Raw genomic sequence first — 22,513 nt, 5'->3', positions numbered from 1 at the left:
TTAAAAAGAAATTCTATTGCAGCGTTGAATGTTGAAATATTGCCAAATCATGGCTTTGAAGTAAATAAATTTCCACGCCACCGCTCGCCGTGACCGCTGAACTTCTGACGTCGGCAGTGACAGGGGCAGGGGCAGAGACAGAGGCAAAGGAGTAGCAGCAGCAGCTAAAATGCCTGGCCGTGTATAAATAAGTAACCTGAGCCGCGCAACACGCTGCCTGACAGCCCAAAAACGGCACACGGCTTGGCTTGGCTTGGCTGGGATCGGATTGGATCGGCTGGGCAGCGACTGGGTTGCCAACTTGTTCAGATGCCGCTGCTGCAGAAGCTGCCTGCCCCTTTTGCAGATTGCAGCAGCTCGCGTGTGCGCCTGGCGGCTTTTTGATTTATTTGCGATTTATGCACTTGGCTGCTGCTGTCAGCTGGCTTGGCCATCGGCTCTCATGAATGCTCTTTATACCCTCAACCCATTGAAGATGACTAAAGAGGGCATAATGTTTTTGTTAAAATGCTTGTAACAGTCAGAAAGAGGCGTGGTCAAGCCTGTAAATTATTTATATGTATATACTTAACAAGAATAGCCGATTCGATTTGACCGTTAGAGATTGGAGACTTGCGAGTTAGAGATCGCAGAATTAGTTTCAAAACATCGATATATGTTTTAGTTTCTACAAAATCAGTTAAACTTGATTTTCGAATTTGTAAGCTTATCATGTTTTAAGAGCTTGAATACTTAATTTTTGGATACCAATGGAATTAGTACTTTATCACATTTTGATGATATAATCAGATTAGCACAGCAGCTCAGTACGATATTAAGGGTATCGTCAGGTTGGATACGCTCGACTGAAGCACACTTGATTTTCATTTTGGCATTCAGCCGCAGACACATTTGTGCGCATCCACTTGACCGATTTCCACAAGTCAAAGGAGTGCATATCGTTGCTTTATTCTCAAACATAACGATAAACAAAATATACACATATTAATTTTCTATACATATAAATATAAGTACTAAGTAAGTGTGGACTCGAGAGGCATTGCAATTTAGTTACGCTACGCGTGTTAACTGATTCAGTTGTGAATTGGAAAGCATGTGAAGTTCTGTGTGTGTATATTTTTCGTCCATGGTTCAGCGCAGAGTATTATCGTTATGGAGATGTTATCAGAGCAGATAACACAAATGCGCGATTACAGCGGATGGATGCGAGGGGGTCTAAACATTTTTAGGCGCTTTGTTTGCAAAGAACCACATAAGACCCATAAGGCAACTGGGTGGGCTATTGTTAACGGCGCCCTGCTGCACCATGCGCTTTCCCTCATCCAATGACAGTTCCACCACCTCAATCAATTCATCTTCCACGCCGCCTCCGCTATTAACTTTATCCGCATCGGTTACTTCGCAATAGTACATCTCTTGTCTGGCGCCCGATGAACCAACGCCAGATCTGCATGAGTGAAAGATGTACGTCAGATGAACTTGGTTAGTATAATAGCTTATTTATCTACATACCTATATTTCATGACTTCCTCGATGCGCTCCACGGACACATCGTAGCCACATTCTTCAAGCATTTCTTCGCGTGCAATTTCTTTCCAGCTTTTCGACTTATCCACAATGCCAGCGCACAGTTCCAAGGTCACGCCAATCGATGGCGGAAAGGCCGACAGGTCGACATCGTCAAAACTGCCCTCCTTGCTGGCTATCACACCGTGATAAACAGCCGGACGAAACTGACGCACGAGCACAAGTTTCTGACGCGTTGTGTTGAACAATATAATCGCAACGCTGTCGTGCACCTTCAGTAAATCCCAATTCTTTTCGACGCCATTTTGAACGTAATACATGCGAAATGGTTTCACATAGGGCGAGTCAGCGGGAAGCGGACCCAACCACACCTTTGATATGTTTTCCATTTTATAACGAATCAAACTGCGGGCTACAGCTGATTCCGGCAAACAAACAACCGACTAAATTTTTATAAGTTACACAACGCTTTTTTGACATTTAACATGAAACCGTTATATGGGCACACTTAAATTTAATTTCGAATTTCAGCTTAAATCTTGTTGGCCAGAAACCACAGTGTGCCTGCTATAGTTGTCGGACCGCTATTTATTGATGAGCCCTCTTTTACAAAATTTCTGGCTTCATCAATTGACAGCTCTACAACCTGAATGACCTCATTATCAATGCCGCCGCCATCAGACACTTTTTCCTCATCGCAAACTTCACAGTAGTACAAATTATGGGCACTGCTAGATGCACCAACACTGGGTCGGTATTCAAATACATGTTCCAATTTGTCAACGGGCACATTATAGCCACATTCTTCGAACACCTCATCTTTAGCTATTTCCGCCAAGCTTTTATCCTTATCCACCACACCCGCACAAGATTCCAATGTGATGCCCAATTCATACGGAAAACGTATTAAGTCAATGTCTTCCTTATGTAAATTACGAGTGTTGCCCATTATTAAGCCATGGTATACTGCTGGCCGAAATTGACGTACAAAAATAAGCTTCTGCCTTGAAATATTGTACAAGACTACAGATACGCTATCTTTTACTTTAACTATGTCTTGAATCTTTAATTTTCCATTTTCAATGTAGTGCATCTGAATCGGTACTATCCATTTAGAAACCTCAGGCAGTGGAGCGACCCAAACCTTCGTTACATTAGTTACCTGCTGTCCATGAGGAAGTTGTGCATTTGAGCTGCAACGTAAAGCCTGGGCAAGAATAGACTTAAACATTTTCGATAAATAAGCGTATAATTGACTATCGATAAGTGAAACCTTCCAGCTGTTCGTTACTAAAAATGTTTTGTGGAGGCAGGTAAAAAATAAGTGTTGTGTAGGAGAGTAGAATATTCTGACATTTTATTGGGGCGAGAAGACGTTCGTCGGTGTGTATAAATTTGTGCTTTAGTTTTATTAGGTAATGCCAAAATTTTTAAAACAACCTCATTAATAGTACGCATTCAGAACAGTTAAAAAACGGTCAACGAAATAAGTCATAATGCTGCGTTCTAAACTCTCGCAAGTGGCATGCGCCACCCAGCGTGCATTCTCCATGAGCCCCAAATCGTTGGCAGCCAAGCAGATGACCGTACGCGATGGCCTAAACAGCGCCCTAGACGACGAGTTAGCCAGAGATGATCGTGTGTTTTTGCTCGGCGAAGAGGTGGCACAATACGATGGCGCCTACAAGGTGAGTAAAAGATTTGACTTTGCCACTTGTAAGATGGTTACGTAAACAGGCCAAATGACAGCTAGCAATGACAGCTGTTTGGGTTAGGGACTGGCGCGCGGTCCGTAAAACATCAGTTGCAGCGGACTCGGCTACCAACGGTGCTGATTACAAAGCTCATAATTTTTCTTTTAATGCTGCGTGATTGTTTAAGGTCACGCTTAGGTTGTGAGAGCCGATAAAGCACGCATCGATAATACACACAATCGATAAGTCCATTTTTGTTTACAACCCGCAATTTTAAAGATCCCAAACTTTTTTAAAGCTGTATTTGATTGCTGCATACATTTTTACAATATAATGAAAAGTAATAGGTAAAAGTAAAGCTATAAATAGTTAATAAAATTAAAATATATAAATAATGTGTAAATCTTGTTATTTACATGGAAACTAACAAATACTCTTTATGTATAGGTGTCTCGTGGTCTATGGAAAAAATATGGAGACAAACGAATCATCGATACGCCAATCACAGAAATGGGTTTCGCTGGAATTGCCGTCGGCGCAGCAATGGCTGGGCTGCGTCCAATTTGCGAGTTCATGACTTTTAACTTCTCAATGCAGGCCATCGATCACGTGAGTTGCACGCATCTGTTGCACCCGAAACCCCGACCGCCCACACACAAACCACAAGCAGTAGCTTAACTACTCATATTATCTCATATATAACCAAACTCAACTGAACTCCAACAATAATGTGCAAATGTGCCCAGCTAGCTGAATATCAATTCAAGTGTTTCACACGATCTGTAAATTATAAATTGCCTCCACTTTAACGTAATGGGATAATATGGGTCTCAAAATCAAGTTGAGCTGCTGCTGTAGTAGAATCTAACTGTCATTCGGACATTTAGCCAAAACGATTGATTGACTAATTCCACCCATATTATCCAATTATGTGCAGGCCAATTCGCTTAAGCCCGTCAGCGACCTCTCCTTGCGCCCATTGGTCAGGCCACAGACCATTGGTGATTTGCCACAGATGCACAAGAAGATTATTGAGAGTCCGCGCTCCAGCCTCTTAACGGAAATCAATGACATATTGAATAGAGATCGAGTTGGTGAGATAATAGCACCACCGCTGGACAGGAGCAAACCCGACAAAATGGAAGCAGCTCGGCTGATTGTCATTCGACGTCGCAAGATGAAGAAGCATAAGCTAAAGAAGCTGCGCCGCAAGATGAAGTTTGAGTGGGCCAAGGTGCGGCAGCGACGGGAAATGCGCAAAGAGAAAGCGTTCCAAGCCCAGCTTATGTCACAGATCAAACAGGCCGAGAGTTTTAACGCCGAACAGTATGTAACCGAGGTGCTGCGGCAAGCAAACGAGGTGCCCCTGCCACGCTACTGGAAAGGACGTCGCCTACCCGCATTTATTATTAAGCAAAAGCTAGGCATTAAGTAAAGAGATAAGAGTAAAAAAAATAAATAAAATGCGAGTGTACGAACTTGAATTGATATCCAGTTGAGCTGTCTTGAATGATCATGAATCTATCTATCATCTATCTCTCACTGTCATTTTTTTATTAAGAAAATTATTTAATATCCTTGCTTTTACCATTAGGTGATCAATTCAGCTGCCAAGACATTTTACATGTCCGCTGGAGCCGTCAACGTGCCCATCGTGTTCCGTGGACCTAATGGAGCATCAGCTGGTGTTGCAGCACAGCACTCCCAATGCTTTGCAGCATGGTACGCTCACTGTCCAGGATTGAAGGTCGTGTCACCCTACGATACAGAGGATGCACGTGGATTGCTGAAGTCTGCCATACGTGATCCCGATCCAGTTGTTGTCTTAGAGAACGAGCTGATGTATGGTGTTGCATTTCCGGTTGACGAAAAAGTAACCGATGCCGATTTCTTGGTGCCCATTGGAAAAGCCAAGATCATGCGGCCTGGCAAGGACATCACAATTGTGGCGCACTCCAAGGCTGTGGAAACAGCGCTACTTTCGGCTGCAGAGCTTGCTAAAAAAGGCAAACGGCTAGACATGTATTTCATTAAGATAATACTCTAACTACCTTGTTTTATAGGCATCGAAGCTGAAATAATTAACCTGCGTTCCATACGCCCTCTGGACATGCAAACCATTTTTAATTCTGTGCGTAAAACGCATCATTTAATCACCGTAGAAAACGGCTGGCCACAACATGGTGAGAATGCATCTAACTCCAGCTAGGATCACATTTATAACTTTTTTTCTGTTGATCGACAGGTGTTGGTGCTGAGATTTGTGCTCGCTTTATGGAGGATCAGGCCTTCTTTGAACTAGACGCACCAGTGTGGCGATGCTGCGGGGTTGATGTGCCCATGCCATATGCCAAGACTCTGGAACTCAATGCACTGCCTCGCGAGCCCGATGTCACTGCAGCCGCGCTGAAAGTGCTTGGCGGCAAGAAATAAACAGGCATATATATGCACACAAACCAATCAGGCTTACCAAATTTTTTGTCCTTTAAAAAACGATGGGCATTATTTGTCCAAATTTTTAAATGCGTGGCAAATCGAAAAGTGAAAATATAAATGTTTGCTAATGGAAGCGGATCAATAATTTTGTTTCCAAACTCAGCATATTAGTTTAATTATATTTGGCAATTGAAATCTCTAAAGAGCAAAAATAAAACCTTATTGTACGATTAGAATATATTGAATTTGTTAGGAAATTTAAAATTGGCGCTACAAAGTACTCCCAGCCCTGGTCACAGCTAACTGTTTATCAACACTGACGGCATCAATACAATATTACACAGCACTCCTGTTTTGACAGGGGGAAAAAGTATCAATAACAAAAACAATTATCAATGAAAAATCGACTACGCATATTAAGTGCAATGATTTGTCTGTAATGGCAAATAGCTCAAGCTCCGATGAAAGCTCCAAAGCACCTGAAAATTTTCAATTATCAAGCGCATCCACAAATGATGACGACGACGAGAACGATGTCGATGTCTGCGACGGCGTTGCCTACACAAAGAAGCATCCGAAAAGCGATGTGCGCGTAAAGCCAACAGCTGGTGTAGCTTCCACAGGTCTGCGATGTCCACTCTGCTGCAGACAACAGCGACGACTGCATTGCAGAACTTGTGTTAAAAATGGAAACATTACTCATAGTTCTGCCTTAGAATCTGAAAGGTTGTTACTCATTCACACAGAAACCCCCATTGCACACACACACATACATTCGCATAGATAAAAATAAATGTATCTTAAATTATTGCAGCTTAACGGAGAAGCAGCAGAAATACATTAACCTCCAGGCTGGTTTGAAGACATATAGCAATCGGTACGAGCACCTTATACAACAACACAAATGCAATGAGAATCGAATGATTGCGATCCGTGCGAAACGGGAGCAGCTGCAGCTGCTGCAACAGCTGATCGGCAACACAACGCAACGGCTGCAGACGCTAAGTGAACAGAGAGATGAACTTCGTCAGGCCAATGCTGAGAAACGCAAGAACCTGCCCAAGTATCCAACCAAGGTAAAGATGCTGGAGGATTATGTGATCGATCGTTCGATGCGAATTGATAAACTGCGCCAGCACCATATGAATCTATTGGATAGCATCAAACAAACGGCTCGTCGTGACATTCAACAGCTTGTCACCTATATATTTCCCATCTCGGAGGTGGTATTGAAGGACGAACAGCAGCGCAAGGTTTGTGCCGAGCGCAGCGAAGATGCCGAAACAATTGCAGCTCTGGCCGATGCCAAGAACACCTCATACATACGCGGTAAATGGGTGTTTCATGGCAGTGGCATCAGCGAGGTGCAATATCGCATAGTGGGGCCCTCGCTGCCCGCCAACGGCGACTACTCTGCCTACCTGGACTATCTGTCCGACAACAAAGAGGATGTCCCCAAGACCACGGCCAATGAGATAACGCCCAGTCGCTTTGAGGCCTACCGAATTATGGGTGCACTCACCTACACGGTTCAGCTGACGCAGTTGCTCAGCTTCTATCTGAACGTGCGGCTGCCACACAAGATCGCCTACAGCGATTTCTGTCGAAAGATGCGCAACGAGGAGCAGTTCCTGCGCAAGGTCTGTCGTGTCAACAACAACATCATGTATCTAGCCTATTCTCAGATGGTGAAGCTGCGCGCGCTCAACGAACAGCATACGCTCGAAAATATTCTGGCCATTCTGGATCTTGATCGCAGTGACTTAGGACGCTACGGTCATTTAGATGTGGCCAATGCGCCGCTAATGAAATCTGTGGACTCGCTTCTCATTGGCATTGAGACGGCAACGGAATCTGAATCTGAAGGTTACCATTTGGTTAAATTAGAATTTGATTAATTGAAATATTAATCGATGATCTTCTTGCAGACGAAAGTTCGTTACGCCTGGACTGGGAGGCGGTGCCGAGCGTAAGCGTAGCTCAGCCAGAACTGACTGAGTCCAATCTGATACCTGCGGTGGCACAGCAGTCCACCATAGCCATGGCAGCGAATCGCCTCACCTCAATGCTACGCTGGATCAAGTAAACCAATTACCTGTCTACGAGTGTGTCTGTTATATTTTTACAAATTAGGTTAGATTGCTCGAGCTAGAGGAAGGGCATGCGGAAGAGCGGGTGTTTGCTGTTATTTGATGGCTTATTTAAGATAATAATCAACCATGGGAGCTATGTAAATACCCAATGGATACGTTAATCATAATGTATACAAATTATGGTCAGTTTGCTTGAGTGTCATTGATGATTGCTTCTAATTTGTATGTAAAGAACGAACCTTGTGTGTGCACATTTTGGGTAGACTTAGACTATGCGCTCTTTGTTTTACTTTTTATTTTATAACTTATTTTTCTTTTATTTAATAAAAATTGATTCACTATAAATAACTAGATACAACTCGATTGATTCTTAACCTCTTTCAAAGTACATACTTTAAGTTGGTGGACTTGATATTCTTCAAAGAATTATAAACGAAAAATACAAAACAAATACGAAAACATCACATCCGGCACACACACACGAACACACCGAAGACGGCATACCCTTATTTCGTACATGCATCATTTGATTGTTGAGCATTTCCTGCATCCTCTCATGATAAATATTGGCAGTGATGCAGACCCACAATATCAATTTAAAATGACTAATTCTTATGAAACCTACAAACTAAGCGTCTTAATTCTCTCCACTCTCGGAGATATACATATATGTATATAAGTATATATGTATAGATCTATAAATGTTGAACTCAGAATCGTTTAGGGAGCGTGTGTGTGCTATCCATATATCTAAATGAATTTTGTGGGCAGTTGCGCCGCTTGCGCCGTATTTGCTGCCATGTCACTAATCCCATCGACAGCGGCTGAAGGCGGCGGGGAAGGCTTCAGAAATACTTGTGGCAGTGTTTGTGGTGTTGTTGTTGCTGTTACAACTGGTTGAGTTGAGGCACTGGACATCTGGTTACTGGTAACCAGCGAACCATTCAACAGGCCCAGCTGCACATCGTACGCATCATAACGGGCGGCAGAGGCACTCATCGAGGAGAGCACCAAGGCGGCAGCCACAGCCTGCTCATGATTATAGAATGCCGACACCGACACCGATTGGGGCTGTGTGGCATTCCCCGTATGTCATTGATGCGTTGTTGGTGTTCCAGCACCCGCTCCAGCACTAGCGCCCGCACCACCGCTGGTGCCAGCAGCTTTGATACCGCCGGATAGCAGCGAGCACGGTGACCATTTTAGTTGTTTATCGAGCGCCGATAGTTCCGATAATTTTTTAATTATCTGCGGATTGCGACTGAGATCATAGCCAAGATTTGCCGTCGTGTTAGTTGCCGCAGTAGCGCGTATGACTCCAGTTCCCACCTTATGGCCAGTATTATTGTTGTTGTACACATACATGTTTTCTAAATTAAACCCAAGCGTTCCATTAACTCCATTGGGAACCGTGCCCGTCGTGCTAATCACGGATGTCGGTTTGCTCTTCTGGCTGGCTTTCGACCTGGACTTGGTTTGATTTGGAAGTATCTGCTTGACCACCGCCGGATAGACGCCCACAATCTCCACGCCGTCCGACTCGCTGCTGCTCTCGCATCGCACAACTGCGGGAGGCACTGCTGGCACAGAAACGGGCTGCCATTTGCTGGCGGCCAGTTGCTGTGATGTCTGCAGTATATCGCTGGGACTCTTATAGTCGTCCAAGTTGATAACATGCGGAACGAGACGAGCTGTACTGACAGTTGATGTGGAATGTGCTGCAGCCTGCGGTAGACTATTTATGGGAGCAGCGACACTAACCGCCGTTGGGTTCATCGATGTTGATGTTATTATATTGTAGATGCTGTGATCGGTTTTAGTAGGGGACGCCAGCTCCAGCATACTAGCTGCTGCTGCCACAACAGCTGCGTTAAGTGCCGCTGCCTGCGCCGAAGTGCTCGGCTGCGACATTAGCGTATCCAACTGTGACATCTGTGGCTGTGGAGAGGTGAGCGGTTTCTTCTTCTTCGGCGGCTTGCTGATTGGCTTCGATTGTGTTCCTACGGCAGGATTTTCAAGCTTGCGCTTCAGACTGGTCGATGAGGCACTTTTAACGGAATCTGTATCAGAATTGGCACACGAGCGACTTTGTGGAGCGGTAACAGTAATGTCCTCGAATTGCTTCAGGTAATTGTTGACAGCTGGCAGCGACATCGTCTCAATGGCAGCTGGTGCCAACGGCAATGCGCTATTTACTTGCGACATCTGTGCCAGCGTGGCCGCCAATTGTTTTTGGAACTTGATTTTGGGCGGCTTTGCGCTTGGCTTTTGCTGTGTCGTGGCAGCATTGGTGCTGGGTGGCAGTTCAAGTTTACGCTTGACACTATTGGATGAGGCACTTGTAGCTGAATCCGTATCGGAATTGGCACGCGACCGACTCTGTTCAGTCACCGTCAGATCGTCGATTTGCTTCAGGTAAATATTGGTTGTTTGTATTGCGGATGCTGCGACTGTGGTGGTTGTCGTTGAGCCTATTGACTGTTTCTTTGCTTTCTCTTTAAGCTTTTTGCTAGCGTTCTTGTGCCGTTCGATTTCACGCTGCAAATCTTCGTAACGCATCCAGCCGGTAGCCCAAACATCCACTATTTTTTCTTTCAGGTAGCCGTTGATGAACTGCTCAAGTGAATCCTTTCGCTTGCCAAGCACTGCGTAAGATGTCCAGCGCGCTTGGTAAACCTCGTAAAGCCGTTCGCGCAGCTCATTTGTCCACTGAAACTTTTTCCGCGGCATCTTTGGCGGATGCTCTGCGTTGACATCTGCCGCTCTAAAAGTTAAAAATAGTTAAAAACTATTTCATGGGTTAGACGTTCAGTTTCTATCTTACGCTAGCTCAGCAAATTTATGAAGTTCGATCTCGTAATTGGCAATTGCTTTAGGCATCACCTCGGCGACTGCTTTGCGTAATCGCTCCAATGCGTTTGTCGTCTTATTTTTCTCCTCCTTGGCGCGCAGCGCCTTGGCCTTACGCAGGACAAAATATTTCGGCAACTGCAGCTGGTATTCCAGATGCGCAAACACCATATTTCGTTCATTGCGGTCCGTGCAAAGCAGGGCCTCGTAAATCCTGCCGATTTATAAATTAAAGAAATTAAATTAATGAATAAATGAAATGTTCGTTGGTAAAACTTACTTGAGCAAAAGCGTCGTGAGTTTGCCATCAAAGTAAAACCGCTTGCCACACAAATCTCTGCTTCTAACCAGTTCCTTGAAGCTATTAATGTTCCCAAGAATATCTCTATCGAGTGTTGCCGGTAGAATCGTATCTGCCGATCGTAGATCTATGAGGAATGGTGAACAGTAAATGTGAGAAGCAGAAGTAAATAATTTAAAAGCTGTTTGCGTACTTTCATTGGCGTCCTTGTTCTTGGGCAACTTTTCCGATTTCCCTTGCTCACTGGCTGAATCGGTGTCGTCGTTGTCGCTACTGGATTCAACAATACTCGTGGAGATGCTCTTAACTTCGCCATTTACAGTGTTCTTCGCTGGTCCATCGAGTTGACCTTGCGATTTGAGGAAGCTATCGCGTTTAGCCTTTAGCATATCCTTGACGGTGGTAGTCTTGACAACTTTTTTAAGCGCCTGTGCCTGCCGCTCCTCCGTGTCCGAATTGTCTATGGTAATGGGACGCGGTGAATTCGAGGAAGAGGACGGCACAACGTTCAGCTTGCTGCTTGGCTTCTTTGCATTGGTACTGTGTATCCTCTGCTTGGAAGCGGAACTGGATTTTGGACGTTTCAAATCGCTTTGCTTCAACTTTTTTTTGGCATCGGCAGACGTGCCGTTGGTCTCATCGTCGAGGCTTTCGCTATCGCTGTCAGAGCCGTCAATGCTCTCACTGTCATCTGAATCCGAATCATCGTCTTCATCGTCATCATCCTCATCATCATCATCGTCATCATCATCAGCATCGTCGTCATCCTCGTCCTCACCATCATCATCATTATTATTATTATTATTGTGTATCTTATTATTGGAAACTCGTTTCTGTTCAATATCACTTGAAGAATCTGATGATGATTCAGTAGATTCATCCGAGCTGCTGGACACAACACGTTTGCGTGATCGTTCCGGCATTTTGATAATAGCATCAGTGCGCCGCGTACTTGATTTTTTGTTTAGATTCTTAAATTCTAAGGCGCCGCAGTTAATATAAAACCCACCCTCGAGAGTTTCCACCTCTTCAGGCAAGATTTCATCGTACTATAAGAATATTGAGTTAATATCAACTTTATCGTACGTGACAAATAGAAGCTTACCGCCTCGGTATTATCTATAAAGGAATCCGACTCGTCGTAGCCCATTCCAATGTCACAAAACTCATCCTTTTTACGCCTGCCACGGCCTCTGGCATAGGCATTGCCATATTTGGCCTCCAGCTCCTTGGCAATGCGTGCCACATCATCATCATTATCGGCGAAAGGATCAGTTCTGCCATTATTGGTTTTTTCTTTCAGCATTTTTGCTTTTTTCTGCAACAGATTTTAATAAATAAGAAACCATAATCACTTAACAGGTGGCTAGCATATATTTACCTTCTCCAAGTAGAGCAGCTTTGAGTAATTGAACTCAGGATACCTGTTCGAGTCTGTCTCAAACATTTCCAGTTCCAGTCGAACGCTTTTGGTTGCCGACTTGCTGCTCTTGTTTGTCTGCACTGCGTCCGGATCCATGAAGTCACCGAAACGCGAGAACATCGGTGGCATTGAACTGAAGCTCGCTTCATTGCTTCTTTGTGTGCTGATTGTGGTGAGGGACACACGCTTGTGCTCGCCCAGCTTCGACATTGCCACCGCCGCAGCCCCCCAATTGTGAGGCTGAATTCAAAACGCAATGCACACAAATAATAATAATGAAAAACAAAAAAAAAAAAAAACAATAAAACTATCGACACACGCGTGACAAAAATTCGGACGTAAACCGTTATAGTTGCCTTCCCGCCCTTTTGCTAAGCTGCACGCCGCGTGTTTTGTGTGCCAAACAAAAACAATGTCAGCAGCAGCAGCAAAAACAAGAACAGTAACAGCAAAAACGACGGCGATGTCGGGCCCCACCTCCTGTTGGTTGTCAGCGATGTCTGCTTCTGCTTCTGTTTCAGCCCGTGCACGTACACCACCAGCGCGACAAATACTGCCAGCTCTTGGCCTGTTTTCACTTTTTTGTTTTGCAATTTAGAAATGTGTGCAGAAACTGGTATAAACAAAAACAAATTCGATGATTCGGCGTTTATATTTATTGCACACACTCTTTGTTAAGCGTATCCAAATTGTCCGCTGTACGTTGCACTCGCAGCAGTCGAGAAAATAATTTGTCACTTTTGTGCAATTGACAATAAATTTGTAGTTTTGGCGTCCAGCCGGCGGAAACAACACAAAGGCTTTCGCCAAACACACATATGATCATGGACACTTATAGCTAATAGCCAATATGAGTGTCTTATATGTAATTCAAGCATTCGCTATTTGCAAAATTACGAGCAGTTCTTATTTTGTTTTCGTTTCAATCAAATCTTGTGCCGTCTTCAACGCTAAACATTTTCACTGCACTCATGCCGCCGACCCCGCAATTAATTAATTGTGCCGCTTACCAGCACTGGCTGCAGAATTGCAATATGACTATCTCGCTCTAGTTGGACTTACACTTGGCGCCCGAAACTGTTGCGCAGCTATATTTAATGCAAAGAATTTGATTGGAATATGAATGCTCACTTATTATCGAACATATAATTTCAGCATGCTTTATTGTGCGTGCAGTGGACACGCCAAATTATCAATTCATATGTATGTTTCATTGCCTTTAGCATGTAAGAATAAAACCACCATAAACAATACTTTTTGATTATTTAAATAAAATACAATACATGTTTGTTGACTTTTCATTATATAGCGTATTCTTCAACCACTCGAGGAATGAGGGATTGAAGTAATTATTTTATTTTTCCTTCATGAGAGGTGCCCCCCACGTAGTAGTCATTTTAAAAATTGTATATTCTTGCTGAACTGAACATATTTTGTTGACAATTCACATGTTGCCGTTACATATACTATACGATACTATCGCATCAGACTACTAATGTGTGTCAGTGTGCATTTGTTTTGAGCGCGCATTATTGCGTTGACCAACACTACTTCAAACAGCTGAACGCAAGTGGGGAGCTCCATTCTTGGGTCTCTCGCCTCAGTGCTATTGCGTGCATTCAGACTGAATGCTCAACTAAACGTCAAGTGAGTGTAATAATTATTTATTTAATTGAAGTGTTTTTTATGGAGCGTATACGTATGTATATGTCGGAGTGAGTGTGTGTGTGTGTGTGTGTTTGTTTGTTTGTTTGTCACCTCTAGAAATAAAGTTGCATGCATAGCAATTCGAACCAAAAATGCACACTACCTATTAACGAAAATTGTTGAACCGTGCACCTTATCAGAAAATTATGTGTAATAAAATAGTGAATATGTGCCATATCGCCAATTCGCGAACCAAGTGGTTGTTTTAGTGTGCCTGCGATGTAGACGCCCGCGTGTGTGTGATGTATATTTATGTTGCCTTTATGCTTGCAGCTCCAATCGACCAACTACACCCCCTCCTGAATATTGCTGCTTTCGACATACAGTGACCGCCGCCGCCGCCGTTCAAAGAGCAACGTCCGCGACGTCAACGGCAACAAAGGCAACCACTTTAGTCGTTTGCTGACTTTCGCCTGAGACGCAGCCCGAACGCGATTCCTGCATTCGGTTTCACAAACAACAAAGCAAATACCCCGCCCAACCAGCCATACATCCATACACCTGGACACTGGATTCATAGCTATGCAAAGACAATAAAGAATTGCCTTGTTTATTGTTTCAATTGTTAATTGGGTGTGTGGAATAGCGGGAGAAACTTCATAAACGGTGAGTAATTTGCCTATTCATATGTCGCTGTGTATATAGTGCCTTTTAGTAATTAATATTGTACGGCCATTTGCCATTTGTCATTTCGTAAAACAAGAAAGGTAACAACATTTGTGTTCGATAAGCGAAGCAACCACAACAACAATAATAGCAGCAGCAGCAGTAGTAGTTGCACTCTTATCTATTTCCTATTTGTTAAAAACGTAAATATCTTAGATAAACAAGATAAAATATAGAAAACTAGAAGGCTCCACGACCTGGTGAGCCACCTCCGCCAGGTGACTATAACACCAGTCTGTATGCAAGTACAGTAAAACTCACTTTGAGCAAAACGTTTTGTTGTTTTTTGTTCTAAGAACTTAAGAACAACAATATTACCTGCATAATTCGAATAGTTTCTGCTAGCGTCTAATGAGTGTACAGATAAGCTAAATTCAGTTTTAGTTACATGCAACAAAAGCTGTATTTGTCTTCCAGGAAAGTCTACATCCTATTATATAAATAGTATATCATACACCATGGTTAGTTAACTGTCCGTGACGAATGCTTTCACTGTACCTAGATACATATGTATTTACTAACGCTCTGCGGTAAGTGACCTTGAATGTGTCGCCATCGCCGTCGCCGTCGCCTTGTCAACCGAAATGGTTTTACACTTTTTTTTAATTTCAATTTCAATTTCAATGGAAAGCGAATTATTTCAATGACGATATAACAGTGCACAGGCGCCCATTTAGGCCCCAACAGGTTTTTAGTTTTATTTTTGGTCAACAGTGGCAAGGCGGACGGCTAAAAACAACAAAACAAAAACGTGCCACAATCAACAAGTTGCGCATCAATGTGTGAGTGTGCGTGTGTGTGTGTGTGCACATAATTAAATGAATTTAATTCGATTATAATGCGTCATTATTGCCAATTTGCGCAATGCTTTGTTGTAGCCGGCAGCGAATGAGACTCACGTTTGTTATCAATGGAGCAACACGGCAACAAATGCCAATACGTACATATATTTATATAAACATATAGATACGTATGTAAATAAATAAATAGAAAACTAGACAGACACGCATACACGTGCATGTGTATACAAGCAAATTTTGAAAGAGAAAAGACTTTCTTTGTCTCTGGCAACGTTTGTATACCCTTTCGTAGAAACATTTCAGACGGTAATTTGTAAAGTTATTGAACTCAAATCAAATATGGCAAATACAGAATTTGTGAATGTTATATAGTATAAAATGTTTCACTTATTATTTTTAGAACTTATAAATTTTCCATAAGCCTCGTTGATAACATTTGTATATAGAGCGATTAAAAATAAATTTATTTATTAGATTAATTTACTTCATACATAGCTGAAACCTTAATTGAACACATTTTCAATAATATTTTATGTGTTCTGTTATGGTTATTATTAGAATAGATTTATTAAACTTTTTCCAAGTTATTACCAAAGTTGCATAATAAAATGTAACTTTGACGTGTTACGTTATCTTTTAGTTTTATGACGTTATGCTAGCTTATGCTAAGCGCCTGATTATGCGGTTATTTCCTATCTAACTACATATTTGCTTAGCTTAAAGTTACTTAGAATTTGTTTTTATAGACAAGAACTATATTTAAACTACTACGAACTATATAAATAAGATAAAAATAAGCTTTGGTTTATTATTAATATTAAGTCTTATACAATTAGATTTTATTGCGATTTCTTTAAATATTGAAATGTGGTTAGAAATAATAAAACATATTATTTTTAGAAAATTGTATTATTTTTTATATAAAATAGCAATTGAAGAAGTGATCTTAATAGTTTGATGAAATATATATATTATAAGAGAAGTTGCTCTCGAAATATAGAGCATTTGAAGGCCGCGTAATGTCCGACTTTTTATACTATGTATAAAGACACTTAGCGTATGCTATCTGTTGTGGTTTCAGCTTGATGCAATGACGAATGTTCTGAAATAACTTACAATGAACTATGTTCATATAAGTACTATCTATACATAAGTATATTATATCGTAACGTAGAAAACAAAAACGAAAAATTCTGATATATATATAAATATATATATATATATATATATATATATATATATTACATTTGTAGTTGTGAGCATTATTGATGATAGTCTGAGTTGTTTTCTGTTTCGTCTAATGACAGCTTCTCAATTCAATATATGTTTAACACCAGAGCGAGTGCGAGGAGGCTGCGATGACTGAGAGCGTGGAGCTGGTGAGCCAATATGGCGAGCCGTTGCGCTATGATCGCAATTTTCAGGGACCTCGACAGCGTGATCGCAGCTGCACTGATGTACCCTGTCTAATCATATTTGTGCTCTTTCTGAGTGGCTGGGGGCTCATAGCGCACTATGCCGTACGCAATGGGGATCTCAATAAGCTAATGGTGCCGACGGACATGTATAACCAGAAGTGCGGCATCGATTCCAGCGTGTTGAACAAAAAGTATTTGTTCTTCTTTAATCTGGACCAGTGCATTGATCCGCTGGTGCCCATAACGGGATGTAATACGCCGCAGGTAAATGTCTAGAGATTAAATCAGATCCGGATTGGGTATTCATCTCTTCTCTATTTTGGCAGGTTTGCGTCGAAAGTTGTCCTACACAGACGTTCGTTTGGGATACTATGAAGAACACCATGAATCTGCAGGAGCTGAAAGCTCGACTCATTTGCAAAACGGATGAGGACAAGGCAGCCATTGGATCTAAATCGGATATTGAACGTGCTATCCAGGATAACCGCTGTGCTCGCTACTACATCAAAAGTCAGCCCTTTCTCAATCGGTGCATGTTTGAATTCTCGGATCAGCTATGCGAATTGCTGCCGAGTGTGCTCTTGCGTGCTCGCCGGGACTCAACGCTACGTTTGCCCGGCAATGTGAGTCAGGTGGACGAGCTGCAAATGCAGGCGATGGCACTGACCATGCAAACACAAGCGCAGGCGCGCGTCGCAACCCAAACCATAAGCAACAAGCAGGATCCGGTAGATGAACGAGTTGGGCAGTGTCGCCGACAGCAGCTAAACGGTGCCGTCATTAGGGAGAAGATGATGCAAACGGATACACGACTGGCCAAGATGGTGGGCAATCTGGTGGCCCACTTTTACAATGGCACTCATGATGCCCAGCGCCTGGGCGAGGAAATTGTAGAGGATTTGGTCAACTCAATGTCCGTGGTATTAATGGCGCTATTCTTTTCGTTACTTGCCTCTCTGGTCTACATTGCGTTGATGCGTTGGATTGCCGCACCCATACTCTGGTTCTCGATCATTGGCGTGCTTGTCGGCCTGCTATTTGCCATCTACTATAGCTTCAAGCAGTACAGTTTCTGGAGCAATACGGCCACGGTGCCGTTGCACGACCTAAATTTACATAAGCAATGGCAAAACCTGCTGCAAAATCCGAAGACGTGGCTCTACTTGTCCATTGCTGCCTGCATCGCCTTTGTAGTCATATTTCTGTTGGTTATTGTGCTGCGCAAGCGTATACGCATTGCCATTGCGCTGATCAAGGAGGGCAGCAAGGCTGTGAGCACCGTCATCAGCACCGTCTTTTTCCCAATCTTCTCCTGGGTGCTATACATTGGTGCGATTGGCTTTGCCATTGGCGTTGGACTCTATCTCGGCTCCATAGGCACGCTTTCTTTTCGCATGGTTCGCCGCCTGACTGATGCGGGCGAGGTCACCAACGAGCAGTGTGTGTGTGAAGGACCCGGCATTAACTATACCGTTGGCGCCGCCTGCAATCCGGAGATATTTAAACAGTATTGTCACATCAATTTGAGGCGCGAGGCCTGCGCTCAGACCACTTGCAGCTTTTTGGAAATTGATAATCCACAGCTAGTGCGCTGGGCCATGGGATATAATTTATTTGGATTCCTCTGGCTGAGCTTCTTTATATCGGCCTTCAGCGACATGGTGCTGGCCGCCACCTTTGCCCGATGGTATTGGACTTTCAAGAAGCGGGATGTGCCTTATTTTACACTCACACACGCCTTCTGCCAAACAGCCTGCTACCATCTGGGTACGCTAGCCTTTGGCTCCCTCGTCCTGGCCATTTGCCGGTTGATACGTCTGGTGCTGGAATACATTGATGCCAAATTGAAGAAGTACGATAATGTGGTGACACGAGCCATTCTCTGCTGCATGCGTTGCTTCTTCTGGCTGCTGGAATCGTTCCTCAAGTTCCTCAGTAAAAACGCGTACATCATGTGTGCGATACATGGCAAGAACTTCTGCACAAGTGCCAAGGATGCGTTTAATCTGCTAATGCGCAACTTTTTGCGTGTTATCACATTGGATAAAGTCACCGACTTTCTCTTCTTTCTATCCAAGGTGCTTCTCACCGCCGGCGCAGGTGTTTCCACCTACTATTTTCTGGCCAACAATCCGTCCGTTATACAGCTCAACCACAGGGCTGTGCCCACAACTGTAGTTGTAATCGCCGCCTTTCTGATTACCAGCGTGTTCTTTGGCGTCTATTCAATGGCTGTAGACACGCTGTTCCTGTGTTTCTTGGAGGACTGTGAGCGCAATGATGGCACACCCGAGAAGCCCTACTTCATGTCCAAACAACTCATGAAGATTTTAGGCAAGAAGAATAAGCTGCCGCAGCGACAGCGTCGCAGCAAATAGAAAAACTGCAGGCTAAATTGGAGTGTTCGCAAAACCAAAGCAATATGGAAAATCCCTTGTAAATCACAGTGCAAATTGCAGCTTCGACGAAGTTGAAGCGCAGATTGATCTTTGGAAAGATATATACACACATATTTATATATTTATGATACGGCAATTAAAGCCACAGGTTGTGCACGATTACTGCTCATACGATATTTGATTAGAAGGCAACATTTTGGGCGGACTGCAATAACTACTTACATATAATGTAATTAAATTAATGCTACACATTTGCCAACATATAGTATTGTTATTGACATAACCTATTGCATGCATACTCATTTATGTAAACAAAATTATACAAATACATATTTTTGGCTCAGCGTGCTTATTGCAACGGATGCTCAATAAATGAAGTGATAACACGATAAGCAAACACTTAAGTGTAAAACAATAGAACTCATATCTGAACATTACATGAAAATTATGAATCTAAGAATTGAAGTCTAACATAACTGAATGAATTGAGAAAAACTAATCATAAGGAACATAGTTTTTATTTCTATTAATATTTATGCACAACTTGAATTTATATCAGATTAATTTTGTTGATTATCACGTTTCTTTTCTATTTAATAAAATATAATTCAATTCACACGTGTTTACTTTTACGTCATAAACATGCAGTTTCTGAAGTTTACCTCATTAATCTCAGTTCGTTCAGTTTTAAATGAATTGCCAAGCAAACATCTTAAAATAAACATTTTGTAAATTCATTCAAGAATTCTATGTAAGTTAACAATGGAAAAAAGGCAAATAAATAATTAAATAATAAAATAAAATATTTATACATATGTAAATGCATTATAAGATATATGAAAATAAAAGATTTATATACGACATCTAAAATGATATATCCTTTAATACGTTATCGCTCATGTTCAGCAAGTCGTCGTTTTCGCCACTAAAATCAAGATTAAATTTGGGCGGCAGCGTATTCAATTGATTCTCGTCGATATCCTCCTTAGTAGCCTGCGTTTGCTGCGAGTCCTAAAATAATAAATTGTAGTCTATTTAGTTGTATTTATTGTCTACTTACGTTTATTGTCTGATCGTTGAGCTGCAAGCGCGGTATGGATTGCTGTTCGGCCATTGGACCTGGCACCAATGCATCCAGTCGACCTGATGGCGAAGTGGTAAGATTTTGCACGTTCAGCGAAGCGTCCAATACTTTCATCAAGGCAACGCTCTTTATAGCATATAACGAGTTGCTATTATTGTTGCTGGTATCAGCAGTGGCTGCCTGTGGCACTCGCTCAATGCGAGTGCGTTCGTTACAGTTGAGTGGCGTAAACGCTGATTGATCAGTAGCAACAGTTGGCTTGGGGGAGGTAGGCATTGTGGATGGAGCCTCATCAAAATTAAAAGTGGCCTGCATCGCTTTCCACTTGCTACCCAGAGATGAGAGGTTAGCTGTCGTGTTAGCAATATTGGAGTTTTTATTTATGGTGCGCAATAACTGCATTGGATCCATAATCTTTGAGCGATTGGTGGTGTTGTTTAGTTCAGAAGCATGCTCTGTTTTCACCTTACGCGCTGAGCGTGGCACTGCGGCTACTGGAACAAATGTGTGAAAATTAATCAATTGTCAGTTATACTAGACTTTTTACCGCTTTTACCCAACAGATTGTTGCACGTCGTCTCCAACTGATTCGCATTAAAGTCATCCTGCAGCGGCAAGCGCACATGCGCACTGCGCACGCCACTGACCATATCCGTTTTAATAGGCGGCGTCGAAACAAATTTCATTAGCAACGGATGGCCAGATGTGCCGGAATGAATATGTGGGTCCAAATGACGCAAGGGTGTGGTCGGCACAATACCTAGCGAACTGGATGCCTCCGACGCATTACCATTAATAATGCTGCTTTGTTCCTTATCGCGTGCATTGAAGCTCTTTTGGACATCGCTCACTTGCTGCTCAATCTGTTGCAGTTCGGTTCGCAACGTCTCAAGACCTGTGGCAACAAATTCATTGGATTCGTTGCAGTGATCATTGGCATCCAATTGCTCGGCAATTGTCTCGCTAATGCTATTGAAAGCGCTCATCATGGAGTTCACATTGGCTTAAATGTGATAGATGAATAAATATAGAAAAATTGTTTAAATAGTGTGTTGCACAATTTACCTGTTACACTGGGGCTGATATTGCCGCATAACTTTTGGATGCCGCGCAATGCATTATTTGCAGCTTCTTTGTTTAACTTTTGGATCGACTGTTTGGCTTGAAACTCATCGATGTTATCCTTCAGCACATTCAGTGGAGTCTCCAGCTGCGCAATTCTTGCCGCTTGCAAAGTTATTAGCTCCTCGCATTTCTGGCGATTTGATGCCTCGAACGCTATCAGAAATTTGTCATCAAGCAACAACGCTTCGTCGACGCCCGTTGCTAATGATATTTCGCTAAATTTTTCCTTAATTTTCTGGGTACACTCGCGTAATTTGGCAGTATTCTCGTCCAGCTCTTCAATATATGCCGAAACATAGTCTTTTCGGATTTTGTTTGCTATTTCCATTCTTTCGGCACTCCAGTCACGAAATTGTGAAATGTCGAAGTCAGCGGCCAAAGCTTTCTCCCGTTGCTTGATCTGTTCATTTATTACGAAGCCAACAAGATCTAACATAAAGTTGATGAACTTCATTCCACCCGGCATGACAACCAAATACGACTTAATGTTAGTCCAATTGAGATTATGTTTCGCATTCAAATGCTTCAGATAATCAACGGTAGTTGCTCGAAAGATTCCTTCCGCTTTCTTGTCGGTGATGGGCCAAAAGAACCTACGCTTGAACTCGGCTGGATCCAGTATACGAAACAGATAGTGCATTACTTGAAAAAAGGCGGGCTGATTGGGTTTTAGGAACATGTCCCACGACAACAACTTCTTCATTTCATCATTCATGGAATGCATTAAGGCTAAGCCTCTCAGCTTTTGGTGTAACTTTTCACTAAGATCCTTTTCTTCAGCTTTCCACGGCGCAATTATTGTACGATCCATTTTAATAATATGTTTTATTGAACACTTTTTCTTTGTTTTCAATATGTCGGCAGTTGTGCCGCTCTCCTTTCAAGATGACGCGAATTCGAACTCGAATTTAAGATATCGATAAATACAGAAATATTTAGTATTTTTTCTACAGAGTCTAATAATATACTGTATTCATGTTTAAATTATGT

At 42.6% G+C, this 22,513-nt stretch overlaps 7 protein-coding genes across 12 annotated transcripts; 3 read left to right on the top strand and 4 right to left on the bottom strand.

Moving 5' to 3' along the window:
* Nucleotides 1-1,004: 1,004 nt before the first annotated feature.
* LOC111598296 (uridine diphosphate glucose pyrophosphatase NUDT14-like) lies at nt 1,005-2,005 on the bottom strand. Its single transcript, XM_023313484.2, has 2 exons — nt 1,513-2,005; nt 1,005-1,447 (listed from the first exon to the last, which is right to left on the bottom strand). The coding sequence occupies exons 1-2, from the start codon at nt 1,914-1,916 to the stop codon at nt 1,216-1,218; spliced, it is 636 nt and encodes a 211-aa protein (XP_023169252.1). The 5' UTR covers nt 1,917-2,005; the 3' UTR covers nt 1,005-1,215.
* Nucleotides 2,006-2,050: 45 nt separating this feature from the next.
* Nucleotides 2,051-2,773, bottom strand: LOC111598295 (uridine diphosphate glucose pyrophosphatase NUDT14-like). The gene has a single exon (XM_023313483.1). It carries the CDS (start codon nt 2,756-2,758, stop codon nt 2,060-2,062), a length of 699 nt encoding a protein of 232 aa, XP_023169251.1. The 5' UTR covers nt 2,759-2,773; the 3' UTR covers nt 2,051-2,059.
* A 52-nt stretch (nt 2,774-2,825) lies between these two features.
* On the top strand, nt 2,826-5,784 carry LOC111598294 (pyruvate dehydrogenase E1 component subunit beta, mitochondrial). Of its 5 annotated transcripts, none has more exons than XM_023313479.2 (6): nt 2,826-2,910; nt 2,979-3,215; nt 3,669-3,830; nt 4,816-5,227; nt 5,285-5,404; nt 5,467-5,783. In XM_023313479.2, the coding sequence occupies exons 2-6, from the start codon at nt 3,024-3,026 to the stop codon at nt 5,652-5,654; spliced, it is 1,074 nt and encodes a 357-aa protein (XP_023169247.1). In that variant the 5' UTR covers nt 2,826-2,910; nt 2,979-3,023; the 3' UTR covers nt 5,655-5,783. The 5 variants fall into 5 exon arrangements, with proteins under 5 accessions (XP_023169247.1, XP_023169248.1, XP_023169249.1 ...); XM_023313480.2 differs by having other exon boundaries at nt 2,834-2,910; nt 2,995-3,215; nt 5,467-5,784; XM_023313481.2 differs by having other exon boundaries at nt 2,841-2,910; nt 2,990-3,215; nt 5,467-5,784.
* A 166-nt stretch (nt 5,785-5,950) lies between these two features.
* LOC111598332 (beclin 1-associated autophagy-related key regulator) lies at nt 5,951-7,826 on the top strand. The gene is made up of 3 exons (XM_023313533.2): nt 5,951-6,383; nt 6,472-7,523; nt 7,586-7,826. Exons 1-3 carry the CDS (start codon nt 6,097-6,099, stop codon nt 7,741-7,743), a joined length of 1,497 nt encoding a protein of 498 aa, XP_023169301.2. The 5' UTR covers nt 5,951-6,096; the 3' UTR covers nt 7,744-7,826.
* Nucleotides 7,827-8,048: 222 nt separating this feature from the next.
* On the bottom strand, nt 8,049-13,563 carry LOC111598331 (yemanuclein). The gene is given in 7 exon segments (XM_023313532.2): nt 8,049-10,514; nt 10,575-10,814; nt 10,881-11,028; nt 11,095-11,668; nt 11,729-11,950; nt 12,007-12,219; nt 12,283-13,563. Coding segments are annotated over 7 exon segments (3,663 nt in total). The 5' UTR covers nt 12,535-13,563; the 3' UTR covers nt 8,049-8,500.
* Nucleotides 13,564-13,752: 189 nt separating this feature from the next.
* Nucleotides 13,753-20,082, top strand: LOC111598330 (CTL-like protein 2). 2 transcript variants are annotated; one of them, XM_023313531.2, is made up of 4 exons: nt 13,753-13,971; nt 14,305-14,637; nt 16,835-17,179; nt 17,242-20,082. In XM_023313531.2, exons 3-4 carry the CDS (start codon nt 16,856-16,858, stop codon nt 19,291-19,293), a joined length of 2,376 nt encoding a protein of 791 aa, XP_023169299.2. In that variant the 5' UTR covers nt 13,753-13,971; nt 14,305-14,637; nt 16,835-16,855; the 3' UTR covers nt 19,294-20,082. The 2 variants fall into 2 exon arrangements, with proteins under 2 accessions (XP_023169299.2, XP_023169298.2); XM_023313530.2 differs by having other exon boundaries at nt 16,805-17,179.
* An 81-nt stretch (nt 20,083-20,163) lies between these two features.
* LOC111598251 (augmin complex subunit dgt6) lies at nt 20,164-22,464 on the bottom strand. The gene is made up of 4 exons (XM_023313415.2): nt 21,464-22,464; nt 20,955-21,401; nt 20,375-20,892; nt 20,164-20,325 (listed from the first exon to the last, which is right to left on the bottom strand). Exons 1-4 carry the CDS (start codon nt 22,332-22,334, stop codon nt 20,179-20,181), a joined length of 1,983 nt encoding a protein of 660 aa, XP_023169183.2. The 5' UTR covers nt 22,335-22,464; the 3' UTR covers nt 20,164-20,178.
* Between the last annotated feature and the right edge of the window lie 49 nt (nt 22,465-22,513).

The sequence above is a fragment of the Drosophila hydei genome, unplaced genomic scaffold (genome assembly GCF_003285905.1).
Source record: "Drosophila hydei strain 15085-1641.00,03,60 unplaced genomic scaffold, DhydRS2 tig00008119-arrow-pilon, whole genome shotgun sequence".
NCBI lineage: Eukaryota > Metazoa > Arthropoda > Insecta > Diptera > Drosophilidae > Drosophila > Drosophila hydei.
Note: the sequence above shows the minus strand (reverse complement) of the source record. Positions and strands in the feature narration are given on the sequence as shown.

Excerpts from the sequence above, each read along its gene's own strand:
- LOC111598295 (XM_023313483.1), bottom strand. The coding sequence starts at position 2,758 with ATGTTTAAGTCTATTCTTGCCCAGGCTTTACGTTGCAGCTCAAATGCA.
- LOC111598251 (XM_023313415.2), bottom strand. The coding sequence starts at position 22,334 with ATGGATCGTACAATAATTGCGCCGTGGAAAGCTGAAGAAAAGGATCTT. Across the intron at positions 20,893-20,954 it reads GACGTGCAACAATCTGTTGG|TAGCCGCAGTGCCACGCTCA; the intron begins GTAAAAGCGGTA and ends CATTTGTTCCAG. Across the intron at positions 20,326-20,374 it reads TCAACGATCAGACAATAAAC|GACTCGCAGCAAACGCAGGC; the intron begins GTAAGTAGACAA and ends TTATTATTTTAG.
- LOC111598332 (XM_023313533.2), top strand. The coding sequence starts at position 6,097 with ATGGCAAATAGCTCAAGCTCCGATGAAAGCTCCAAAGCACCTGAAAAT. Across the intron at positions 6,384-6,471 it reads TCTGCCTTAGAATCTGAAAG|CTTAACGGAGAAGCAGCAGA; the intron begins GTTGTTACTCAT and ends AAATTATTGCAG. Across the intron at positions 7,524-7,585 it reads AACGGAATCTGAATCTGAAG|ACGAAAGTTCGTTACGCCTG; the intron begins GTTACCATTTGG and ends ATCTTCTTGCAG.
- LOC111598294 (XM_023313480.2), top strand. The coding sequence starts at position 3,024 with ATGCTGCGTTCTAAACTCTCGCAAGTGGCATGCGCCACCCAGCGTGCA. Across the intron at positions 3,216-3,668 it reads AATACGATGGCGCCTACAAG|GTGTCTCGTGGTCTATGGAA; the intron begins GTGAGTAAAAGA and ends CTTTATGTATAG. Across the intron at positions 5,228-5,284 it reads TGCAGAGCTTGCTAAAAAAG|GCATCGAAGCTGAAATAATT; the intron begins GCAAACGGCTAG and ends CTTGTTTTATAG.
- LOC111598296 (XM_023313484.2), bottom strand. The coding sequence starts at position 1,916 with ATGGAAAACATATCAAAGGTGTGGTTGGGTCCGCTTCCCGCTGACTCG. Across the intron at positions 1,448-1,512 it reads GAGGAAGTCATGAAATATAG|ATCTGGCGTTGGTTCATCGG; the intron begins GTATGTAGATAA and ends TCACTCATGCAG.
- LOC111598330 (XM_023313531.2), top strand. The coding sequence starts at position 16,856 with ATGACTGAGAGCGTGGAGCTGGTGAGCCAATATGGCGAGCCGTTGCGC. Across the intron at positions 17,180-17,241 it reads CGGGATGTAATACGCCGCAG|GTTTGCGTCGAAAGTTGTCC; the intron begins GTAAATGTCTAG and ends CTATTTTGGCAG.